Source organism: Grampus griseus (assembly GCF_964374135.1).
Source record: "Grampus griseus genome assembly, chromosome: 11".
NCBI lineage: Eukaryota > Metazoa > Chordata > Mammalia > Artiodactyla > Delphinidae > Grampus > Grampus griseus.
This window is the reverse complement of record NC_139005.1, coordinates 22,402,542-22,428,522: the sequence shown is the minus strand read 5'-3', so window position 1 is coordinate 22,428,522 and position 25,981 is coordinate 22,402,542. Positions and strand designations below refer to the sequence as shown.

At 43.6% G+C, this 25,981-nt stretch overlaps 1 protein-coding gene across 1 annotated transcript; it reads right to left on the bottom strand.

The window, feature by feature from the left end:
* Positions 1 to 4,122: 4,122 nt before the first annotated feature.
* KLHL42 (kelch like family member 42) lies at positions 4,123 to 20,540 on the bottom strand (the record flags this gene model as incomplete). The annotated part of the gene is made up of 3 exons (XM_082666468.1): positions 4,123 to 4,744; positions 9,004 to 9,197; positions 19,669 to 20,540. The coding sequence occupies 3 exons, from the start codon at positions 20,538 to 20,540 to the stop codon at positions 4,293 to 4,295; spliced, it is 1,518 nt and encodes a 505-aa protein (XP_082522594.1). The 3' UTR covers positions 4,123 to 4,292.
* Between the last annotated feature and the right edge of the window lie 5,441 nt (positions 20,541 to 25,981).

Sequence of the window (25,981 nt, the reverse complement as noted above, 5' to 3'; positions counted from 1 at the left end):
CCTGCCTGCTTCCCTGGCTTTGCTCCTCCTTTTCATGGGATCAAGCTGCTGAGCTCTCAGCTCCATAAGCTGTGGAGCCTGGTAAGTATTTTAAATAAAGCAGATCTCCTATCATTCTTTTCTGAAAAATGAAGTACAGAGAAGACTACGGAAAGTAGTGAGAAAAGAGCATACTGTGAAAAACAGAAACCATAGGATGTAATGTTCAAATCTAGAGAAAAGCTGGTTCATGATGACTGTTAGTCAACCATAAAGTAGGGGACAGACTGGAACCAGGACTGAAGAGGCAGGAAGGCCAGGGAGCCCCAGTGCGCCTGACAAAAGTGGGCATCTTCCAGACGAACAGTCTAGTTACGACCATCACGACAAACACTTTCACAAGGCTGTAAGCTCTTCAAGGCTGGGGATGGTGGCTTACTTATGTCTGTATCCCCACTTCTTAGCACTTTCTCTCACATGATAGATATTTAATACATATTTCTGGGAACCAGGGAACTGAGCTGAATCAGCTCACTGCTTTCAAAGCCATCTTGGGTGGTGTCTACTCACGTAATTCATTCACTCCTCTGCCTAAGGCAGGGATGACAAATCGACTTCATCTCACTCTGATGCACTGGTAGTGGATGCCTGGAAGCATTAATGACACAGATTTTAAGACCAGTTCCTGTCCGGGAGGAGAGGAGTGCCGCTCATTCACAATGCCTCCTTGAAAGAATGGTGGCACAGATGTTCTGCATTCCCACCCCTGGTGCAGGAGAAAGGCATCTAACAACCCACCCATATTCCCTTTCTGTTGCTATGCTGTCTCTCCAGTGCTCTGCACTAAGCCACTGATTAAATGCTGGTTGACCAGGAAGCCCAAAGCCTTTCCACTTGATTTACCTGTGCAGCCAAACAGGTAGAGCCATGAATTTACCTGGAAATCTGAAAACACTGCATCCACACTGCTCGGTAATGGTTTATTGAAAGAGGACAGGCATGTACTTGATTACTCTCTCTGTAGAGAAAGAGCTTTGTCCATCTCAGTACAACTTTAATTGATATCTAAGGCATTTGGAATGACTTGGGATTTTGGTTCAAAACAAATGGCAGAGTGAAATTCTCTTTGGTATTCATGCTTAATCTACATCTACTTGCTTCTTACTAGTATCCATGACCTTCTCAGTACGTCTTTGTTAAGATTTAACAAATACGGTTGAAATAGTCAACTCCTACACATGCATCAGAAAAGCAAAGGGAGAGGCCTCTGAAACTAAGGGTGCAGAAGAGAAAGCCAGAAAGAATGACAGGAAGAACAAACAACCTTCCTCTAACAATTCACACTCAGGACTCATTCTGCCATTCAGACCGTTCTCAGTGAAATAAGCCACCTCTGGCAGGGTGGCCACCACTGGGGTCCTCTCAGTAACTCCCCTCCCTACAGAGAGGTCAGCACCCCTCAGAAGCATCTCTGAAAAGAAGGAGAACATGTATAGAGAAAGAGAGGAAACAAAGGGAGACTTTCAAAGCAACATTGCCTTCGTCACAGGTACAGCCTTTAGTGTAACATTGGCACCAGTGAGAGAACAGGGCTAAATTAAAATTACCCTCAAAATGCCAACACAGCTGACGTGTACAGCAGGAAGGATAATGTCCCAAATCCACAGATCTGTCCTACTGCACTTTCCACTTTGCCTACGTACCACTGGCAGCCCCAAGAAACAGTCTTGTTAGGAGTCTGTGTATCTTAGAGAGAGCTTAATATGCCAGATGGGTGCAAATGCAAATACACACACACACACAGAGTTGCACATACACACACACATCAAACCTGGTTTATAAAAAGAGCTTTGTGGATCAGAGTATGCCTTCACTTGGTCCAAGCATCTAGTTGTCAGCATTCAGAAAATGGACCCAAAGAATGTAATGAGGAAGAGAACTGGTTGGCAGGAATAATACTGTAGTTTTTACAATGTGGGTATTTACAAGCTAATCTCCAATTGTTTGTCCAGAATTAATTCAGCTGGCTAGAATCTTATGAATATATAAGGATAAGACTTAAAGATGTTAAGATCTATAGTAACAAAAGTTAATTCTATCTAAAATAAATTAGATTTTTAAATATATGTAATGAAATTCTTGGTCATTGGAAATTCAATTCTATAGTGAATATAAATTAATATAACTCTATTATTAAAGTACCATTTCCAGGAAGATTTCAGTTCAGAGTTGTTGTTTTTTTAAAAAAGAAAAAAAAAGGCTAAGTATTTGAGAACAAATGGATCTGGCTTAGAAACCCTTAAATAGCGTTGAAAGGAGAGTGCTGATAAGATTTGGTGACAAGATGCAAAGATCTGTCTCGAGGTCCGCAATAAAGACACCTCATTTTACCTAACAGAAGTATTGCTGAAAAGTTATGCAACTAGAATTTTTACAAGTAGACCCTAATTTTAAAAATACCATAATATATGTACGGGACGCCACAGCTGCCCGGAAACCCTGGGGTGACTCCTTGGGTAAAGTGAAGCCTGTCAAGGTTACCGCCTCCTCTGTGACAGCTGCATGGTGAATGCATACTAGAGGCGCTCAGCACGTGTGCTGAGTGCATGAATTTGCTGCAACAGTTTTTCTTTTTCTACGGGAGTTTCTTAAAGCGGGGCATGCTGAAACTGGAATGTTAGGACAGAAAGATACGGTCCAGCTCACAGTTTAAACTTATTCCATCACAGAAAATCAGGGAATCTCAGAAAGTGTTTTTCAATGAAAATAAAATTTCTTTACGTGCGTGTATACAGGCATATCTTGTTTCATTGCGCTTCACTTGATTGCACTTCGAAGATAACGCGTTTTTTATAAATTGAAGATCTGCGGCAACCCCAGCTTGTCAGGTATAAGGGTTGGCATTTTTTAGCAATAGAGCATTTTTAAAGTAAGGTATGTACATTGTTTTTCTAGACATAGTACTATTGCACACTTAACAGACGACAGTATAGTGTATATATAACCGTTATACATGCTGGGAAACCCAAAAATTCTTGCAACTTGCTTTATTGCAGTGGTCTGGAACTGAACTATCTCTGAGATACGCCTGTATATTTTTAAAGAAATGCTGATCTGTAACTGGCAGAAGATTGTATTCATTTGTTAACTGACTTACTGTAAACAACTGCTTGAGCTGGGTTCCACTTGATTTACCAACCAAGGCAAGCAGAGCACCTTACCAGATTCCAGAAATCCTACCAGATCCATTCCATCTCTGTAGGGGCTTCTTCCCCTCTCTCCAGCACAAACGTTTCAAAGCTACCCTCACCTTACCCCACAAAAGCAAAGCATGAATTAAAAAGCCGGGATTAAATTAGAAAGGTGCCTGACCGAAATATAAAGTTACTGTTTCAAACTTTAAAAAAAGAACTAAGTCAAATACAGTCAATAAAATAACTCTCAAAGGCATTTTTCCCCGTTATTTGGTGCTTCCTTTCCTTCCCACTTAAATTTAAGACTCGATTTTAAAAACACAGAGATCTGTCCTTTTAAAAGAACAGAATGAAACAATATATCCTCTCTTTTAAGAAATACAGAACACCTAGCAATACAACTCATCTGACCACATAAATCTGCAATCTGCTACGTAAATGAAATAAGAGGTTATACCTTCCTATTTACTCAGCATTCATAACTGTAAAAGAAGACTGGAAAAATAGCTGAGAATGTTTTTATGCAGGTTTTGGGGAGGACTGGGTACTGGTTCCACTGGTGTAAGTTTCCTGGGAAGTCGTGTGCAAATAAAATATACGAACATAGAACCTATTTTAAATACACTGCAATATATGCGGGTGTGACCGGGGGAGAAAGACAGTGTTAATATGTTTGTCAAGTAAATTAATAACCAAAAAAATAATCTCTCACTTAAGGTATCAATGATATTTCAAGTGACCTAAATAAAACTGATTTTAAAATCATCTTTACCATTCATGCCAATTATTGACTTTGGCCCTTTACCAAGCAGGCACAATGAATCTTCTTTTTGAGAATCAGTTTCAGTCACCGGCCGAAGGGTATCACATTTGTATGAAAACATTATCATGGATTTGCTCCCATAATTTAAAAATCAATAATTAAAAAAATAATAAAGTTGGTCTCTTTTTTCCACAAGTTTTCAAGTAATTAGTTCAAGTAGGTGTATTTACAGCTTTTGTATAAATGACCTAAACCCCACATTTTCCCTTTAAAAATCAGTCTCTCTCGAAATTAGACATGGTTCTTTTGTTTTTTGGTCTTGAACCAGGTTTCTTTTAAATACTAAGTCGATTCAGTCATGTCTCTGCTTTATTGGGCAGATAAAGTGAAGAGACCAGCAAGTTGTGTCCAAAGGCTGGGAAACGCCTAAAGGCTTCCCAGCTATCCGAAAAGATGTTGTACTTGAGGAAGACTCGGTGTTCCAAGCTGGTGGACAGGGTCACGTCTCTGCTCATGATGTAGATGCCGTCATTGTGAAGCGCGCACGTCAGGTTGAGGCCCGACTTGGACGTGTTCTCCTTGAGGTAGAGCCACTGGCGGGTGACAGTGTTGTAGGACTGCACGGTGAGCATGTCCTCGCTCTGGCTGCCCCTCCGGGTGGGCCCCAGCTCGTGGAGACAGCCCCCCACGATGTAGATGGTCTCCTCCACGGACACCATCTGCTGCTTGCGGATGTGGACGTCGCACGTTTCAAAGAGCGTCCAGGTGTCAGCGGAGGGGCAGTACTGCAAGATGTTCAGGTTCCGGTCTGAAAGGCAGGAAGAAGCCGCATGATGACACAGCGACCGGGAGCAAGGCCGGCTGCCTGGGCTGGACATACACGCCTACCTCCACCTGAGTGATTGGCTAACACAGAGGCAAAACTATTTCAGGAAAGCCGAGGTTGGGGAAATAGTTTTCGAAATGGCTGGGAGGAGATCCGTGCAGAATCATCCCCACTGGCCTGCCGGGTACGTCCCCTGCCTGGGAGGCTGTCAGAGTCGGTCAGGCCAGGCCAGGCAGATGAGCCGCTGTGACAGAGCACCCCCTCCTCCCTGGGACGCTTGCAACTTTGAGAACCACCAGGCCAACGTACAAAGAATCCAAGCCTCAGAACCCTCATCAGTATCTACTGAATGACTGACTGCTTAACGCAGACGACTGGCAGAGCCCCAAGAGGATCTATCCTTGACAACAGATTCTACAAAACAAGCCAAGCGAGCCGAGCAGGATCTCTGGAGCTGTCTAAAGGAAAGGACGCAGAGCTGCATGTCAGGAGAGATGCAAGCAAATCTCACCTCTGACCTTCAAGCCACAGAATCATTGGCAATTCTGTTTCCCAACTGTAACACCAGAGACACACTGGCAAAGGCCGTTCCCCCTTCCCCACCCGTTTCACAAGAGATGGTTAATTATTGTGTGGATAAAATCGGATGGTAAATGAAAGACTACCCTGACATCATTTTGAAGAGCTTTTTCCAGGAAAATTATTGCCTACTCTCTTTTTGAAAAATGCTTGTGAAATTTAAAATATCTAGTTTCATTTTTCTTTTTTTCTATCGTTCTTCTTTTTTTTCTCCTTTTCTCCTCAAGGAAAGAATAAATGGAATATTTTAGACTTAGAAAAAAAAACTAAAAATGCTCTGAATTAGCCAAAATAATGAACTTTCTGTTTGTTGTTGTTTTTTAAACAACAAAATCAGTGTACGAGACAGTCCAGCTTGGGAACTGATGTCCAAGTGACGCGCACAGCCTTTTGATGGCTGCAGAAGCTGGGAGGAGTACTTGATCCTGAGACAGAAGGACCCACTCACAGTGGGCAGTAATTAGAGCTCCACTGTGCTCTCTGATACCGAGTCAAGTGTCTCCTAAGAGGGCACAGAGGGAAGGGAAAGGAGTCCAGATCCTGTGTGTGCACCCGTCCGGAGCCTGCAGAAATGTCAAAATTGTTACAACTTCTGTTTTCCACCAAGACTATGACCTCCCCTCTTTCTTTTCTTTGTAGCGACTGTGATACAGCTTATCCTAGGAGTCAGCCCTAGGGAGTTTGGTTACTAATCTATCCAACTAGTGCCCCTCAGTAACCCCTCCCCACCCCACGAATAAAAGACTTATTCTAGCACAGCTTCAATGTATTTATTTCTCAGGTCCAGGTCTGAAGGTCCTTCCAGGTCTTCTGTAAATGTTTTCTCTCCTCACCCAACAAGGGCTCAGACCATGATGAGGTCGTTTGAGTTGGCGGAAAGATCTTTCTGCTTTTACATTTAGAGTTGATTCTGACATTTAACAAATCACCTTTCTTCCTTTTAGTGGTTACTACTACTTTCTATCGAATTTCATTTCTTCAGTGCCGGCCAAAGAATTAAAACAATCAAAGAGCTATCATAAAAATCACAAACTCTTCCTTACTAAATTTTAAAAGTCTCACCTAACGTAAGAAGTCGGCAGGCTACGAAGCCAACCTTAAGTCCTGAATTTTTTTTTTTTCATGACAATTATGACTTCTTGTTTTCAAGACAAGGAACTATTAGGAAGTGCTGGGAAGAGCCCAAGCAGAGGAGGAGGGGGGGCTTCAGAGGACGAGGAACTGTCCTGCCCTCCCATCGTAGAAAACTCGTTTTCAGTCCTTACACAAACAGTCATCCGTCCACGTCACCTAACCATCCCATCGTGGGGATTTGGCTCCGGGAAGCCGGGACAGGAATCACAGTGGGTGGCCCAAGTCAAGAAGGCACTTTAGTAGCAGCTTGTGAAACTAGAAAACACACAAGCAAGGGTTTTCCAGGTCAACTCTAAAGAACATTTGCTCAGTCAGGGTCATGGAAAAACTAGGAAATCTACCAGGGGCATAGTCTTCAGGTTACAGTGCTTCCTGTCAGCGCTTCCCAGCTCCTGGTTAGAAGAGAAGCCAAGGGATATGTGTGCATTGGGTCAGCCCACAGGGTGCATGCTGTGTCACAAAATCTAGGGAGGAATCAGAATTCTTAGAAATGTGCAAAAGTAAATAACTGTATTTACTTTCCTAGGAGAGAAGACACACAGATACACATAGAGGTACATATGCACGCACAGGAATTCACCCGGGTCTATGGTTTAGTCAAGTCTATAAAATTGACCACTGTAACCTGAACACCAGTGTTGAAGGTGAAAGAAATGACTGCTCGGTCTCATTTTCTTTCAAGTATCCGTAAAGGAAAAGCTGGCAATTATCTTATCATCAGTGGAGAGTCACTAGGGACAAGTAATGAAAACTTGGAGTGAAAAAGAAAAAGCCTCACTGTTCTCCTCTTCCTATGTCACCACTGCATCTTCTTAAACGCATAAATAAACATAACCACCTGCAGAAAGCTGAATGGTGACCCCTTGAAACATACGTTCATCTTCTAACCCCCAGAACTTTTGAATGTGACTTTTTATTGGATGTAATTTAGTTAAGAATCTCAAGATGAGGTCATCCTGGATTACCCAGCTGGGCTGTAAATCCAATGAGATGTGTGTCTTTATAAGAGAAGAGGAAGACACGGATACACACAGAGGAGACAGAGGCAGGGATTGGAATCATGCAGCCTCTAGCCAAGGAACACCTGGCGCCACCAGAGCCGGGAAGAGGCAAGGAAGGTTTCTGCCCTAGAGCCTTCGGGGGAGCGTGATCCTCCTGACACCTTGTCTTCAGACTCCTGGCCTCCAGAACTGTGAGAGAATACATTTCTGTTGCTTTAGGCCACCAAGATTGTGGTCATTTGTTAAGTCAGCCACAGGAAACAAAAACACCGCCTACCACCCTCCCCACCAATCAACTGTTTAGAGGTACTCTAAGAAGTGTTCATCAAAATCTTTCGCTGTCACCAAAAAAAAAAAAAGTAAATCAAATGCTCATAAAATACCTTACATTTAACTTCTTCCTCAAACATATATCCCCAAAACAAGACACATCTGGTTATGTTGAAAGAATTTTTGCCACCTACTTCATATTATTATTATGTGGATTTCTGTTCTTTGCAAAGTTATAAATGGTCACATGCAGCTTCCTGGGGCCATCAGCACACGCCTGTTATCAGCCAGGGCTGGAGAGCTCTGTCCTGCCCACATCACACCATACAGGGGTGATAGGTTATTTCACTACGTCAAATATAATGGTAACTCTACTACTTCAATGTGGCTAAGAGTCCAGTTATGCCTTTTCTAAAAGTTCTGGGCACTATACAGTCAGAAAGACCAAAAGAAGAAATAAACTGCCTTGGCCATAAGAAAACTTGGAAACAACTGCTTTATGGGAAGGAAAGAGATAACAGGAAAGACACACCTCTTCCTGGTGGTCCACCATTGCCTTTCTTACTGTTAATAATAGAAAACCAAGTAACAGAAAACCAAGCTGTGAGATGCTTCCTACCAAGACCAGCAGTATAAAACCTCTGGAGAAACTTTTTGTTTCCATATCATTAACTATAAAATGCCCACCCACAAAAGTGAAAAACACATATGTACGGTTTAATAACCAGCACAACCCCTTCCCATCACTGGTCAGGAAAGAATCCTCTTCATGTACTTGCTCCTTCTATGATATGGGAACAACCGCCTGGAGCTGAACTTCTGGAATCTGTATCTGATATGCTTGTGCCCAAACACAAGGGAGAAAGTGAAAACAAAGATCTGCAAGAATGCTGTGGCACTAAATTCCATAGTGTTGGACGGGGCGGATTCAGTGTGCATTTGGGAGAAGGATGGGAGTTACCCAGCCAAGTCACAGAATGGCTGACCACAAGGTGGGGTTTCCAAAGCAGGAAGAAAATCCATTTTGTGCACAGCTCCCCCTCCCCCTTTCAATTTTCATGCTCACACAAAGGCATCAAAGGCCCCTCCTCTCCAAACTGCCCCTGTCATACAGGATGCTCTTTTTTCCAGATACGTAAATATATACTATGTAACACATAAAATCACACTAGAGGGTTTCCTCCAGCCCCTGCTGCCCTTTCCCAGGCTGCCAAAGCTCACGTGTAGGAGGACCACTTACTAGGCCCCTTTACTTACCTCTCGTAGTATATCCTCCAATGACATAAATGTTCCCCTTACACTCACACGCAGAAAACTCAGCCAGAGGGTTTGGTAAGGGTGCCACGAAATTCCAGGCATCCTGCTCGGGGCTGTAACATTCAACGTTAGAAACGGCCTGCCCACCAATGGCATAGAGTTTTGAATTAACAGCCACGAGTTTGAAGTTAGACCTGAAAGAGAGACACAAAGGCCCACAAAGTCAGTTCTTTTGATCATTCAGAAGACAGGGACTTCCCTGGTGGTCCAGTGGTAAAGAATTCACTTTACAATGTGGGGGACGCAGGTTCGATCCCTGGTCAGGGAACTAAGATCCCACATGCCTCGGGGCAACTAAGCCCGTGCGCCACAACTACTGAGTTCACACGCCTCAACGAGAGAGCCCACATGTCGCGAACTACAGAGCCCATGCGCCCTGGAACCCGCGCGCCACAACGAGAGAGAGAAAACCCACACGCCACGACTAGAGAGAAGCCCACGCACCACAACGAAGAGTCCGCGTGCCGCAACTAAGACCCGACGCAGCCAAAAACGTAAATTAAATAAATAAAGGATAATTTAAAAAAAGAAGAAGTAAGACAAAACGGACTTTCCCGGTCCAGTGGTTAAGACTCCGCACTTCCAATGGAGTGGGCACGGGTTTGATCCCTGATTGGGGAACTAAGATCCCGCAAGCTGCACGGCACAGCCAAAAATAAAATGTACAGCTTTTGAAAGCGAAAAATTAGGCCAGTATAAACAAGAAAAAGAAGTAAGACAACGGCATGATCTGCTAAAGCAGCGTGAGGAATCTGCTGGATATTTGAAGGAAATGAGCTCTCCAATTTGGGTGCTATTCTGCCTGGGGACAAAGGAATGACTGAACGGCATCTCAAATTTCACTCTTGTCCCCAAGAATCCACAAGTTTGGTGCATTCTCCAAACTTTAGGTATTGAAGATAAGCAATTTTCAGTATAACAAGGACTAATCTTGCTTTGCTTAAACCAAGAACCACTTTGTATGTGCTAAACTCAATACCTCTATACTTCAAGAAAAATAAATGTAAAAATACACTTCAATAAAAAATAGAAAAAACTCACATTGTAAATCAACTATACCTCAAAAATAAATAAATAAAATAAACTCAATACCTCTTCCAAGAGTGGGAGCAAGTACCCACCCCATTCCCTCGCCTCTCTCTATTCCCCGTGGGTAGGCTCCATCCTAGGTACACACCAGGGCTTGCCTACACAGACAAGCACATGCAAAGGTTGTTTGCTACAGGGTGGTCCAGACACCCCTTTACCATGAGTTCACCTAAGCAGATCACTCGCCCATCCTCCTCGATATGAGGGCGTCTTCTATGTTGCTTCACAACATATAAGGTAGGGGGAGGTAAGCAGTGAAGTAATTAAAACTATTTTGATCTGGCATTCTTAGGGTATTCACACATGTTAACAAACACCTCTATCAACAAATGATCACCTATAACAAGAGTAAATAATTTTTAGAAGAGAAATGCATTGGTTTTAAGGCCCATATTCAGTAATACAACTAAACTCTGCTTATCGGCTTCAGATACTAAATAAAAGCCTCATGACTTTTGAATCGAAAAGAAAAAAATTAATTTCTTTCAGTGTAGTACATAAACATTAATGGACTCTTTGAAGGCCAGGGAGGATATAAGCATTTGCAAGTGCTGGGTCAGCCGACTGTGATAGACTGTGATACGTGCAACCATCTCAAGTTTACGGTAATACGAGCAGCTTCGCATTACTGTAGGAGCAGGAGACCTGCTTCTAGACCCGCTCTGCTGATAACCAGCTATCTGACCTTTGTCTCTAGCGTGGGGACCATACCCATCACAGGGTGGTCGAGACAATTACACCACACAGCTTATCAGAAAGTACTACACAGAGAAAAGATACCATCACTAAAATTTCTCAGTTTTCTAGTGTTTGAAATAAAGAAGCTAGACCCGGTGAATTTAGAGACCTCATCTAATGCCAACACAATGAGCTCTTCAAAAGTAACAACATCCTAAGAAAGAATGGGGGTAGAGGCTCCAAATGGAAAAAGCATGTCAGAGGGTAGATTAAAAAGCAGCAGTGAACAAGTAGCCACGCCTGATCTCCTGACAGATGTTTAATAAACAATGGTGCATTATGATCTAGAACATATGTTGGTAATAGTCACCTACTAAAAAATTAAGATTTTTTTCAAAGTTCCCTGTAATGTTTACGTTACATTAAAAATGAGTTTTAGGGCTTCCCTGGTGGCGCAGTGGTTGACAGTCCGCCTGCCGATGCAGGGGACATGGGTTCGTGCCCCAGTCCGGAAGGATCCCACATGCCGTGGAATGGCTGAGCCCGTGAGCCATGGCCGCTGAGACTGCACGTCCGGAGCCTGTGCTCCGCAGCGGGAGAGGCCACAGCAGTGAGAGGCCCACGTACCGCAAAAAAAAAAAAAAAAAAAAAAAAAAAAAATGAGTTTTAGCTTAGTTTTGTTTTTCAAATCAGAGAGTAAACAGGGTACTCTTCATCAAGAACCTCATATTGTCCACTAACCTCAGCCAGCCACTCAGTTTTTCACGCCAATAGACTTCACCGGGGTGGCAGTTACTGGGGGGCCCTTGGTTCATTTTGCTTACCTTTCCTGCTGCCAATGGTCCTTAAAATCTGACCATGATGCCCTCCCTGTGTGTGCAAATTTGGGGATCCGAAGGAAAGAAAGCTTAAAATTTTACCAGCCCACAATCTGTGTTTGCTTCCCAAAGGTACACAGATAGTAAATTTTGTAAGATCAGAACAGTTTTTGATATTCCTCCAGCATAATCATTTGTCCTAAGCAATATGTGAGGGGCTTCTTTCTGAGGCTGAACAAATAGGCAGTTAAAAGTAAACAACTCTGTCTCTCCAGACCCCAACATGCTCAAATTCACTTGAAAAGAGAAACACTTTTCCAATATTGAATTTGTTTTATGATGCAATTGCCTCCCAAAAACAGGCCACTTGATGAAGAGGCAGACTGCCAAGGATTATGAACCCAGGCTTGTACAGGGAAGTCTCAGCTCCCCTACTCAACAGCTCTGTGAGCTTGAACAAGTCATTAAATCTCAGTTGATCTGAGTCTCAGTAGGGAAAAGAAAAGCACGTTGTAAGAGTTGAAAAGGGTAACTTGCAGAAAGGGGTCACTAGAGGGAATGCTTGCCTGCATGTCACTGCCTACGTTTCTTAACCTCAGGAGGATGGGTTTCTCGTTTGTCAACTGCAATAGTCACTGGCTGTAATGGACAAAGTGCTGGACTTCTGTACAAAGTGCTTTCACTTCCATAAATTCTTGCCTTTTCCCATTTTCTGAAAATAACTTTTCTACTCTCCACATTCTGAAGGGTAAAGGTGTGAATCCAAGCTATCACTGATTTTTAAAAAGTATCACCTCTGCAGTGTTTTCTTTCTTTTTTTTTTTATAAATTTATTTATTTATTTTTGGCTGCGTTGGGTCTTCGTTACTACACGTGGGCCTTCTCTAGTTGCGGTGAGCGGGGGCTACTCTTCTCATTGCAGTGGCTTCTCTTGCTGTGGAGCACGGGCTCTAGGCACGCGGGCTTCAGTAGTTGTGGCACACAGGCTCAGTAGTTGTGGCTCATGAGCTCTAGAGCGCAGCCTCAGTAGTTGTGGCACACGGGCTTAGTTGCTCCACAGCATGTGGGATCTTCCCGGACCAGGGCTCGAACCCATGTCCCCTGCATTGGCAGGCGGATTCCTAACCACTGCACCACCAGGGAACTCCCTACAGTGTTTTCTTAATATTGATCCCTGACATACTCCATTCAGGAGGCAAAAAGAATTTTAAATCAAATAACGATTTGTTGTAGCTACATACTTGACTTACAGTAAATAGAAATGAAAGTGACAAAACTGAGATGACGATCTAATTTCTACTTCACTTAGAAGAAATAAAAAGCTTTTGAAATCCTTAAAAGCTGAGTAACACGAACCCAGCCAACCACCAGCACACAGGTATCAAAGACTAACAAGAGCTATTGTAACCATCGGAAGGGCAGGATGATTCGGGGTCTGAGTGGCTTAGAGCGCGGGCCCTGTGATATGTGCAAGTTAATGAAACTCACTGAGCCTCAGCTTCCCCTTTGGGGAAATGGGGCCAATAATAATGCCCGTCTCAGAGAGCAGGACATTTAAAGTAGTGACCACGACATGCAGCCCTGAGTGACAGCTCAAGACATGTAAACCACTGTTAGGATCTGTTGCTTAGAAAAGTTGTTACCATTAGGGTAAAACTTAGAATCAAAGGCAAGCTCCTTTCCCTAGCCCTTTCTCCAGCTCTCCGGGGAGGACTGTGCAGCCTGTGGACCATCAGGGCCTTTTGTCTCCTCTTTCCCCTCTGCCACTTCCCCCAAGCATTACCCTCCCCTAGGGACCAGGGAGGGGAGAAGGGAAGGTTAGGAGACAGAAAAAGTCATGGTGGGGCTTCCCTGGTGGCGCAGTGGTTGAGAGTCCGCCTGCCGATGCAGGGCACGCGGGTTCGTGCCCCGGTCCGGGAAGATCCCACATGCCGCGGAGTGGCTGGGCCGGTGAGCCATGGCCGCTGAGCCTGCGCGTCCGGAGCCCGTGCTCCGCAACGGGAGAGGCCGCGACAGGCCCGCGAACCGCAACAAAAAAAGTCATGGTTGCTCCCTACTACCTACCACCTCTGAGCAAACCTAATGCACAAACCAGTTTAAACTGCTGGCCAAAATTATACTGGGGGGAGGTGAACAGACATATAGTTTACTTCATACTATCCTTGTGCTCCACTGCAATTAACCACAGAGGACAAAATCTCTCGAAGGTTTCATGCCTCTAGAAATGCTCTAAAATACTAAACTTTGGCTCAGAGGAAAGGGGACAGTCAAAGCTGACAACTGCAATTACTTCTCTGCCGGGAGACTTGTTTGTTAGGTTTCTCTCCCAACGTTGCTGTGTTCACACACAGAACAGGATGGCACAACACGACTCCGATTTCAGAGCAAGGGTGCAAGGCAACAGAAGTTACTAGAGATAACTCTAGAAATACAGAAAATAATGAACTGATGGCTGCAACAGTGCCAGTTCCTGCAAGTTATTGCTAATTAAAGTGAGGAAGGGAAGCAAGCAACTCCATGGGCACACAAGCCTTTACACGTAAAAAGTTATGTCCTGACAACGCCTGAGATCAAATTCACGTTCAGACCACCGGGCAGTGTTGTGTACTTGGACTTCAAAGCAGCCTCTCCAACAGTGCTGTGTACTCACACTGCTGTTTTCAAGTAGTGAGCACAGCACTAAACGTTTCTTTGTGTTTTTTGTTTGTTTTTGTACCATTTTCTCCAGGGTGCAAAGGGCTTTATAAAATCTCCCAGTCCCAGAGTTCCCGCCTATCTCTTGTTATTTAAGATTCTGGGATCACTGCACTGTTCAGTCCCTGGGGAAAGCGGGCTGCTCTGCCTTTGACCCCTTTGTCAACCAGCCGAATACATCACAAAGGCAGTGAATCGAGGTAGATGTGAAATGCTGTGTAACCAGAGGCCTAAAGGTGCCCTTTGTACTCAAGGTTCTAAGTTTCCTCCAGTGTTTTCGGAATCTGTGTTGAACGCATTATCCAGGGATAATCCCACTCTAGGTTTCATTTTTATTTGTCTCATCATCCAAACTCAACTATAAACTCCTTCTGGGCGGGAGCCATATCACCTTTGTTGTTTATTCAATAGAGACTAGAATAATGCTGGCACAGAGGCTGAGGTGAGGCTGAGGCACACACAATGAAATTCTGAAAAGCAATGCAAGTAGCATGAAATATCTGTGCTCCACTCCTTGGAAGAAAATCACTTTTAAAAGGAAAAGTTAAAGGTCTGCATGAAGATGGTCACTGTCAGTCATTAAGCCAAAACTTATAAACTCTCTAAACCATTATATCTAGTCAACGGATATTTACATTTCGGTTACTCTACTTTTTACACACCTTGAGCAATTTACTTTCTGTGCCTCAGTCTCTGCCTCTGTAAAATGGCAACCTACCTAATATAATCCTTGTGAAGAATAAGTGAGAGGATATATGCAAAGCAGTAGGAACAGTACCTAGTACAGAGTAAATGCTTAATTAAATGTTACTATTATTTTTCAGCTATTCTAAATAACTATAATGACTGTTACAAGATAAAAATATTCACTGTAATGTTACATTTTAAAAGAACAAAACATATATATATGTGTTCACTTTTATTACAATAATGTAAAATATATTCCACGATTCAAAAAAGCCAAGTATTTTTAAGCATCCATTATTTATTGGACACCATGTTAGCAGTATGAATACACATAAGCATTGAATAAGCAATAGGCCCCAATTGGAAGGAGAGAAACAAACATAAACAGAAGATTTCAATTCAAGGTGAGGAGTGTGCTAGAAAAGCATGAAGTTTGATCATTTAGCCCAACTGAGGGTTCAGGAAGGGACTCCTGGTTGAGACCATGTCAGATCTGAGTCAAAGTATGAAGGAGATAAAGAAGGGTACAAATTCCGATATGGAACCCAATTTAAAAAAATATAATGAAAAAAAGTGGAAGGATAAAAAAAGAACAATAATAACTAGAAAATACCTAAGAATAATTCTAACAAAAAGTACACAGACCATGCAAAGGTAATAAAAGAAACCTTTTCTGAAGGACCAAAAGACCCAAATAAATACATGGAAAAACAAGCCATTTTTCCAGCTACAAAGTGTCAGAAATCTGTGAATCCTCCTCCAGATTAACCTATGATACAATGTAATTCCAGTCAAAATTCCACCAGGACTTGACAAGGCGATTCTAAAGTATATCTGAAGGAGAAAATGTATGAAGAATAACCAAGAGAATTAAGATAAAACAAAACAGAACAGATGGGTGTCTGTTCTACCAGACAAGATTCCCAAGGTATAAAAATTTAAAAATGTGTCATAGGTAGAGGAATGGCCAATCTACCAGTTTGAAAACAGGAAAATTAGCATAGGATAATTGATTTGGCAAATCACAGTGAAGAATTAAGGCTATTGGGACATTCAGAGAACATGTTATAACCTTATAGTATGCCTCATATGGAAATAAATCCCAAGCAGATTCAGATGTCAAGGTAAAGTGGCAAAACTATAAAAGTAATAGAGCACGAGACAGATGAGTATTTAGTCCTGGCTTGTAGAAGCCTTTCGTATGCAAGATAAAAAGCTCACAGGACCCACGTGACCAATCTGACTACAAAATATTTAACATCTCTTCCTATTAGAATACCCTATAAACCTAAAGTCCAAAACTGGACGCTCACAAGGCCAGTTGTGGCCTACACTTTGTTTTGTCTACAAGGTTTGTGTTGTTGTTGACTTGTTTGCTTTTTAAATGGAGTAAGTTGTCAACATTTAAAAATCAGGATATCCAGGGGCTTCCCTGGTGGCGCAGTGGTTGAAAATCTGCCTGCTAATGCAGGGGACACGGGTTCGAGCTGTGGTCTGGGAGGATCCCACATGCTGCGGAGCAACTAGGCCCGTGAGCCACAACTACCGTGCCTGCGCGTCTGGAGCCTGTGCTCCGCAATAAGAGAGGCCGCAATAGTGAGAGGCCCGCGCACCGCGATGAAGAGTGGCTCCCGCTTGCCACAACTAGAGAAAGCCTTCGCACAGAAACGAAGACGCAACACAGCAAAATTAAATAAATTAATTAATAAACTCCTACCCCCAACATCTAAAAAAAAAAAAAATCAAGATAGCTGGATGTCTGCCAACACCATTCCTCACGCCTTTGCAGCAGTAACCAGCTGCGGCCAAGAGGTGGAGCACTCTTGCGGTGGGTCAGTAGCTCTCTGGTTCATCGTAACTGTCACCCACCCCTCTACTCACTGACCTTACCTGCCTGTTCACTTAAGGCATTTCACTTTTGAGCCTTCTGATAAAGTAACAGCAGGGGAAAAACATGTGCAACATTACCTAAGAGACGAGAGACTAATATCTATATACGTGAAGAGAACTTCTAAAATGAATACGAAAAAGATAAGCCAATGTTTTAAAAACCGGCAAAGGCCATTTATAAAAGATATACAAATGGCCAATAAACATATGAAACAAACAATCTCTCTTCCAAGCAAAGACATTCACACCAGTGTTTCTGCCTACTAGATTGGTAAAAATTTAAAAATGATGATAATGTCTTATCTTGGCAAGAGTCTAGGGAACTGGCAAGCCCAAACACTGTTGACAGGAGAGGAAACTAGAACAATCCTTTGATGGACGATTTGGCAGGAGCTACCAAAATTTTAAATGCATGTACGCTCTGCCCCACCTATCCAGGGATTCTAGGCATTTGCCATATAGAACTAACTCACATATGCCTACTAAGCTAGGCACACGTACACCAAGATGTTCAACATGGCACTGTTTATTAATGGCCAATGGAAATGACCTAAATGCTCACGAATAAGGGAAGAACTAATTACAGTCCTGTGCATCCATAGGCTGGAACACTGAACAGCCATTAACAAGAGTGAGGTGGATCTATATGTGCTGATATAGACAAGACGCTCAGAGTGGAAATATCAAGGGCCACAATAATCAGCATGAGCTAATCAATTTTAGAGTAAAAATATGTGTAAGATGCAGACATTTTCCCGTTAACCACTATCACCATATTTATAAATATACCTTTATAATGTATAAATATAAATGTTTATAGACTTACATAACTATAACATGTCTACAGATACACATATTTTTTTACTCCGTGTTTTTTGTCATTTACAATTTTTCTAAGCATGTATTCATGCATTACTCAAATACTTTTTTTTTCCCCCTAAAGAGGACAGTAAGGGCATTCCTGGGGGCGGGGGGAAAGGACTACCAAGGATTTGTGGAGAAAAGAGAATCCCATGAGGTGCCGTGTTAGAGTTCTGGAGCTAGGGGTGGCGCGTTGAGCACCAAATGTACAGCAGGAGACACATGTGTAGAGGTGACAACCTGCTGGGCCTTGTACCCCTCATCTGAGCACCGCCCATCACCACTGCATGTTCCCTTGTTGCTTCAACTAAAGCTCTTAGAATCCGTTTAAAAATAACACTCTGATATCAAATTTTGAATACATCATCCCAATGGTGTAAATAATGCACTAAAGAAGGGCTGGAAGGGGCTTCCCTGGTGGCGCAGTGGTTGAGAGTCCGCCTGCCGATGCAGGGAACGCGGGTTCGTGCCCCGGTCCGGGAAGATCCCACATGCCGCAGAGCGGCTGGGCCCGTGAGCCATGGCCGCTGAGCCTGCGTGTCTGGAGCCTGTGCTCCGCAACGGGAGAGGCCACAGCAGTGACAGGCCCACGTACCGCAAAAAAAAAAAAAAAAAAAAAAAAAGAAGGGCTGGAAGAAAATAAGCCAACCTGTAGATGGTAATCAGAGGGAGTGGGAGTGATAGTCTTTTTGCTTCTTCATTCTTTGACATTTTCCCAGTTTTCTAGCATAACTATGTATTTTTTATCATCAGAAAAAAACTTTCCAAATTGAATTTTATATTATAGTAGAAATAACACCAGTGGACCCCTCCCCCCCTTAGGCTGGTGGGGGGGAACCTTGAGTCAAGTAAATATGTGTAATGACCTTCCCATTCCTGTTAAGAGTTTTTTGGGTTTGTTTTTTTTTGCCTGGCTGTGAGTCCCCCAACTCCTCGTTCCACACTTCAGAGGAGGAGCCATGGCGGGGCTTGAGATGGGTACAGGTGGACAAGAAGAAAAGGTATTCCTGTCCTTTCTTGGGTTACACTGATTCTTCTTCCCACTTCTGAATGGCTCTGGGCCATCTTGGGCCCTACCATCTTTTTTTCCCCTACCACTTCTTCCTATAATGCTCTTTGCTCTTATTTTCCAGTACTTTTCCTGGCTCTGTTCCCTCCTCCTCCCCGCAATCTCCTCCTTTTCTCTGCCTTTCTTCAAGTCACCCAAGTGCATGTTGGGAGGGATTTGCAGAATGGGAAGGGAGAAGGCTGGTGTGGATGGTAATGTTCTAATTCTTTAGGTGACCAATGCCAGGTTCAAGTCTTGGGTCCATAATGAAGACTGTCTGGGAAGAAAAGTGATATGCAAAAGAGAGGACAAAAAGTAAGAAAGGTAATCCTGTATAGCTAATATTAACACAAGTCCAATGATTATTTTCCGATCATAGCCTGGTGCCTCAGTGCGGAAAGCTTCAAAGTCATTAACAACAAGATCCTCCAAAGTCAGTGTTACAGGTTACTGCCCATGTGTCATTATAATCACGATTAGTTCCTAAAAAACAAAAAAAAGGTAAAAATACAAGCAAAATTAAAGAGAGCTTTCTTTGAAAGTATCCTTCTAGGAAACCACAGACATCTTTTTTTTCCACTGAGATGCCAAAAAGAGGCAATTTGTCTAACGGCGCAATACCTGCGAGGAAACTACTCAGCTAGTTGACCTCACGAGGGCCTCTGCTTCCTAGCAAGTTCTTAGTCCATCGGGAACTTTGCCAGAGTCAAGGCCAGCAACACTCCCGAGGATGTCATTCCCACCTCAGCACAACCTCCTGTGACTGCCCAGTAAACACGCGGGAACGGAGTCCCGAACAGGTGGATGCATGGGAAAGCAGCACCGCGGCTGGGTGCTTACCTCTTCTGGTTCATGGAGGCCACCTGGAGCCACTCGTTGGTGCTGGGGTTATAGGAATGCGCCGCGGAGATCTCCTGGCTGGTGATCCTGTAGCCGCCCACGATGAAGAGGTAGTTGTCCAGGATGGCGGACCCGTAGCCCCTGACATTCACCAGGTCAGGAGGAAGGTTGTTGGCCAGCGGGAACCAGCGTTCAGTCATCTCCTCGTACCTGAGCATGGACGGGGGCTCCCCTTGGTAGGGGTGAGGGGCCAGGGGTCCCCCCAGGAAATCCCCCAACGCCACGAGGACAGGAGTCCCTGTCATCCGGGCCTCTCTCAGCCTCTGCTTCAGGCTGACATCCCCGGGGGCTTGAGGAGAAGAGCCCAGGAGGTGGAACTGGGGCTTGCACAGCACTTCGTGAAAGTGGACGGCCATGAAGCGCAGGCAGGCCTCCTGCAGGTCGGGCAGCCCGTACACCTGCGCCAGGCGGTACAGCTCCAGGCAGTTGGTGAGCCGCACCTGTGACAGCAGCAGCTGCAGCAGGGACGTGACCTGCAGGAACGAGGCGGCCTCCACCAGCTCGGACAGCAGGCTCACCTCGTCCATGTCCTCCTCCTCCTCCCCGACACCGCCCGGCTCCCCGCGCCGGCCCAGGAGCCAGCCTTCGCGGGCGCCGCCGGCGTTGATAAAGTCCAGCACCAGGCGCAGGCCTGGGGCGCTGAGGCCGCGCAGCTGCTGCACCTCGGGGCCGCCGGCCTCCGGCCTCCGGGCCTCGCGCATGCCGGAGCGGTAGAGGGCGCGGAAGTAGTCGCTCTGCTCGATGAGCTTCCTCTTGCTCACCGGGTAGCAGCGGTCCTCCAGGAGGATCTGCACCATCTCCTCCGCCGACATGGCCGGGGGCCCGGGGGCGGCCGGGGCTCCAGCCAGCTCTGAGCGCCCGCCTCCCGCCCCCGCTCGCTCGCCGCGTTCCGGGGCGGTCGCCGAGCGCGGGCGCCGGGAGGAGGCGGCGGAGGCGGAGGCGGCGGCGGCGGCGCAGGGCCGCCCCCGCCCGCCCGCGCCCGCCCAGCCTCTCCGGACCAAGGCGGCCCCTCCTCCCGGTCCCGGGGGCGGTGGCTCGGCCTCGCCCCCCGGGACCTGCGGCTCAGCCCCTCCGGCCTCCGTCCGCGCCAAAAAAGGCCCGGGCGGCGATAGCTCCCCGCTCGGGTCGTCCCGGGCCGTCGGCCGGGAGGGGATCCCAGCCCCCCAGCAGGCAGCCTCCTCCCACGCCTGGCTTCTCACTTCCGCCCGCAGGACCCCCGCCGCCCGGCTCCGGCTTTCGCGGAGGGTAGGAGGTGGCAGGCCTCGGCGGCGGGCCTCGGGAAGGCGCGTCCCCGCGGCCGCCCCCGCGCGCCGGACGCCGAGACCCTGCCGCCCGCCGGATCTGCGGCTATGCTCCGGGCGCGCGGGAGGCGGGATGAAGCCGGTTGCCTTTTCTTCCAAGGCGCCTTACCAGCGGGAAGGGATAAGGAAAAGAAACGGGCGTGGGAGGAAAGGGATGAAATAAGTCGGGGTCCGGGAGTCAAAAAGACATCACATCGGGGATCGCCAGTCCTGTCGAGTCCGGCATCGTGTCCCGGGGGGGCCGAGGCACACGGGCCGTCTCTGAGCGTGTAGGTGGCACCTCGAGCTGATTCTTCGGAATGGTCATCGCGTAGGAGCCATCTTGCAGGAAGAAGGGCCAGCCAGATGGTAGCAGGTTCTGCAGGTCTCGGCGCACGGGGTGCGCCCGATAGAAAGGGCTGGGAAGCAGAGGAGCTTGTATTTGCTGCTGGGGCCTGTTCTCTTTATGCTATTAAAAGAAAGAAGTACAACTCAACTAAATAAAGTTAGATCACGTGCCTTTTAAATATTTTCTAACAGCCACTGCATTCCCAATTTCAGTTTGGTTGGACTAGCCATCACGGAATGTTACCTCTGAGCAAAAGGTCTGGCCGCTTTTACGGATATTTGCCTTCAGAGGTGGCTCTTCTCGCCACCCTCTTACCTTTCCCTTACCCCTGCCCCTGCAGTCTGAGGACTTCATAAGGAAGGATACTTCTTCCCCATCTTCTTACACCGAACATTGCAAATAGAAACCTCACCCCAAATAATAAGGATCTTGTGCTGCTCATGAGCTATGAATTAATCCTCAAAAGGGGGAGTAGGCGGTAATTGTTAGGTTACCTTTGAGTAGAAGAAGGGATAGTATTGGGAGGGAGCAATGTGTGTGTGTGTGTGTTCACCCTTATCTTAACCAAAAACCGCTTGGAAACTTTCTCAGACCAGAGACTGAGAACCAAATAGTAGTCCTCTACTTGGGGAGAGAATATGTATTTGGACTTTTTTTTTTTTTTTAACAAGTTTTAGCTTTCTTCATGAATGACAAGTTGTTAAATAGTAACTTCTTCGTAAGTACATTGCCGGGTATTTCAAACAAAAGATACCTCCTACAAAGCTAATTAACATTTTATGTTAGGAAGGGGAAGGGTTAAAAAACAGAGGAGAAAGTCATGTCGTAAAACATGAAATTCTTTCAACACATTGTTCGGTTACATTTGCACTTCTTTCTGTGTAACTAACAGCTTCACAGTGAGGTGTTGTCATCCCTTATTTTCTTTATAATACACCATGAACAAGAAACTAAAATTTTGAAGACAGAAAAAAATTCTAGTAGGTTCTGGCCTCCCTGGGAAAAGTGAAGGAAACAAAGATGGACCTAAGACTTGCCTCTTTCAAGATATTTTCTTGGATCCTGGGAAAAACGTCTAGCTTTCGCCTTGTTTCACCTGGCCTTTAAATCCTTACTGATACAATTCAGTTCTCACCTGGCCCTTTCACACTTCTTTTCTCAATGAGCATGTAGTGGAGACATCTAAGGTTCTTTGGGGGTAGGTGGTCATGAATTTAGCATCCTCTAATGTTCCACGTCCAGCATTAGGCATTTAGCTGGGGAAATTTTGCTGGAAGTTGCCCCCTGTGTCAGAGTCTTGGACCTGGGATTTATTTGTCCCTCCATCAGCGACAGTGCCAGATTCAGTGGGGCAGCGAAGAACAGGCTCTTAGTCTCTCCTTGGTCCCTTTAGAATCTTTCACCAGTGGATGCTTTTGTTTCCCAGCCATCATAGATATGCCTCAGACTGGTATTTTCTTGCTTTTTAAAAACAGACCAAAAAAAACCCATGTGCACTAGAAAGGCAATTCACGGACAGTAATATTATCGGAGCAGATCTTGGGCAGGTAATCTGGGGTGTCAGCTTGATAGTACTGGGCACTGATCCTGTAAGCTTTTTGGCCCCTGACATAAGTTCATTTAGAATTGAAAGCCTCTTAAAGATCAAGTCATTTTAATAACTCACAAAGTAAGTTTTCTGTTAAACTAGAAATGCAAAGTCAAAGCAAGATAAACTATTTTAAATAAAAAATTATTTTTAAGCTTCATGAAAATGTTGCTTGTCTATAGCTGGAGGTATACTTTTATAGTTATCCACTGATTAATGAATAATAAAGAGTGGCCTTTGTGGCACCATGATTCACTTCAAACACATGATGATCTGTTTAACAAAACCCTAAAGTAATGGTCAAACACAGAGTTAGGCTATTTCTTCAAGAATTTTTATGGAAGGTATATATACCTTTTGACCTAGAATGGAAAAAAATCAAAGTACAAGATGTTTGTCACAGTGTTGCTTTGAATAATAAAAAAATTGAAAAACAATGTATAATGTTAGGAGTAGCTAACATTTATTGAAAGTTTATTACATGTTGTAAATGCTCTCCGTAGATTATAATGTTTTAATACTCTTTTACAACTATGGCTCAGAGTAAATTTTGGTACATGGGTAGAATTAAATACCATAGAGCTATTACAATTTTAGATGTAGAGCTTTCTTGAGAGACACTGAACATGTAATTTTACACTGGATTTTTAAAAAACAGTTTCTGAAACTGTGAATCCATTTTTGTAAAATTGTATATAAGTATCTATTTTTTGAATGGAGATGTCTGGAAGGATGTTTACCAAAATGTTAACATTGTAAGATCTTGGATGGTTATTATTTCTTATTGTACTGTTCGGTATGGTTTGGGTTTTTTAAGTGAATGCATGTCAATTTAATAATTAATGATATATTCCAATTTCTCAGGCCCCATTTTACAAAATGATTTCCACCAATTTTATGAACTGATGAAATGAAAATGTTAAGTAAATACTACAATTAGCATCTTTAAAACAAGGATGACATATTGACTTTTTTTAATCTTTTGAATTTAGGAAACCTATGCTATTACTTCACTACCACTTAAAAATTGTTTATCTCTATTTTTTAGTACCTCCAATACTTCTAAATCAACTTTATTTCTTTTTTGTTTTTTTAATAAGCAAAACTGAAATATCTTGCTTTCATTAAAGCATAGGGGGCAATTTAAATGAGTTTAAAGTAGCACAGTTCTTAAAATGATTCTATTTAATTCAGGCTGAGCCTTTCATGTAGGCAAAACTTTCACTTATTTCAGTCACCTATTTCAGTGTTTTCCAAACATCTTAGGAAATCACCTGAGACACTTTTTATAAAAATAAGAATTCTGGTTCCCACACCAGAGCTACTGAATCAGGCTCATGCAGGGATGTTTCTGCTCCACATCTCAGTTGGTTGAAGTTTCCTCCCTCTGTCCCTGCTGTTCAGTTTTTAATCTCTCCTTTTCAAAATACCCAGCTCCAAGAAGTTACCTGTTTCCAGACTCAATGTTTATCAATCACCCCAAAATTTATTTTAAAAATTTTAGAGCCTGCTTTTACATTGGAACTTGTAGATTCTTTAAAATGCAACTTTGATCTCCCCTTGAATATCCTCTGACAGCAAAAGGATTAAACAACTGTGGATTGTTCCACTATCCCTGCAGGGAACATGAGAACTTCAAGGAATTATATATCACAGGAAAGAAACCACATTTAATGCGACTGAAAGATGTGGAGGTTAGAAGGTTAGAAAGTTGACTTTCCGGTTTATGTCCCCAGGGCATGAACTAATCAAAATAGCTATGGAACCTCATGGTAAAACAGGGAGTACTCTTTTGTTCCTCATCTGTCTCCTGTTTTGCCTTTAGGAAACCTCTCTTCCCTCTTTCCTCCGAACAGATGAAACAGTCAGATTGCTTGCAGGTAAGCAACTGAAACTTGCTTTCTAAGAGAAGTTCATTAGAATAAAATATTTTTTATTTTTAGTGCATTTTATGTGGCTTATGGAAGGTTAGGTGTTAGTCCATGATATAATTTTTGCTCAGAAGAAAGTGAAACTTTTTTAAAGTTATTCTGTCTTTTGACTATCATCCTCTTTATTATCAATCGTTAATACTATGCTTCTAAAAATCAAAAGATATGATTATTAAACTTATTAGTAGACAGGTGAAGAGATGAAAGTTCAAAGAATGTTAACATTTTTGTGTCAAGTGAGTGTGCAAAAAAGTATAAGAGAAACAGATCACAAGAGAGAAAAAGTTTCTTTTTTTTTCTTTTTTTAAAAGAGCAGTATGGTACTTTATGCCCCAAACTAATTACCACTAATGTTTTGTATAAAAATGGATACAAAAAAGCAACAGTTCCATGCTTTGAACTAATTTCATCTTGGAATGTATGGGATATGGAACACACAGTCTTCACAAAGGAAGCCATTTTCACTGTTTTTAATATTTTTTTCAAATGTTTTGGCATTGCAGTGGAAGTAACTTTATTAATATGTAGAAATTTAAAACTATTTCCCTAATGCACATTTCTTGTAACTACATCTGCTCAGAGATGCCTTTATGTGTGTGCTTCCCAAAGACTTCTTTGTAACTTGAAAACATAAATATCAGAAAACAGATTAGGCAACCCCCAGTTTGAACTTCATCACAATTTTCAATTATGCTTTTTAGTCTTGATTGAACAAAATACACTTTAATGGGTGTTGTGCTTCATCTATGTTATAAGGATATTCTTTTGGCTGGATCTTTAATCTTCTTTTTAAAAAGCTTGCAGCTAGCCTTTGCAAAAAAATGCCTGGCACTAAGAAGTGACCAGGATTCATATTCAGTGTTTTCAAAATCACTGCAAAATTTAAATTTTTTATTTCATTTTCAGTTTTCATTTACTTTTGATTTTTTTTTTTTTTTTTGGTGAAAACAAAGAATTTAAACCCATGCTCAAACTAGTTTTCTAGTGAACCTGAATTAGAACTTCAAATCAAAGAAAATAAGATAATTGAAAAAAAAAAACCCTACAGTCACAAGTTTCTTAAAAAACTTTATAGAAGTGTCCTGACAAAATGATGTCTTGTTCC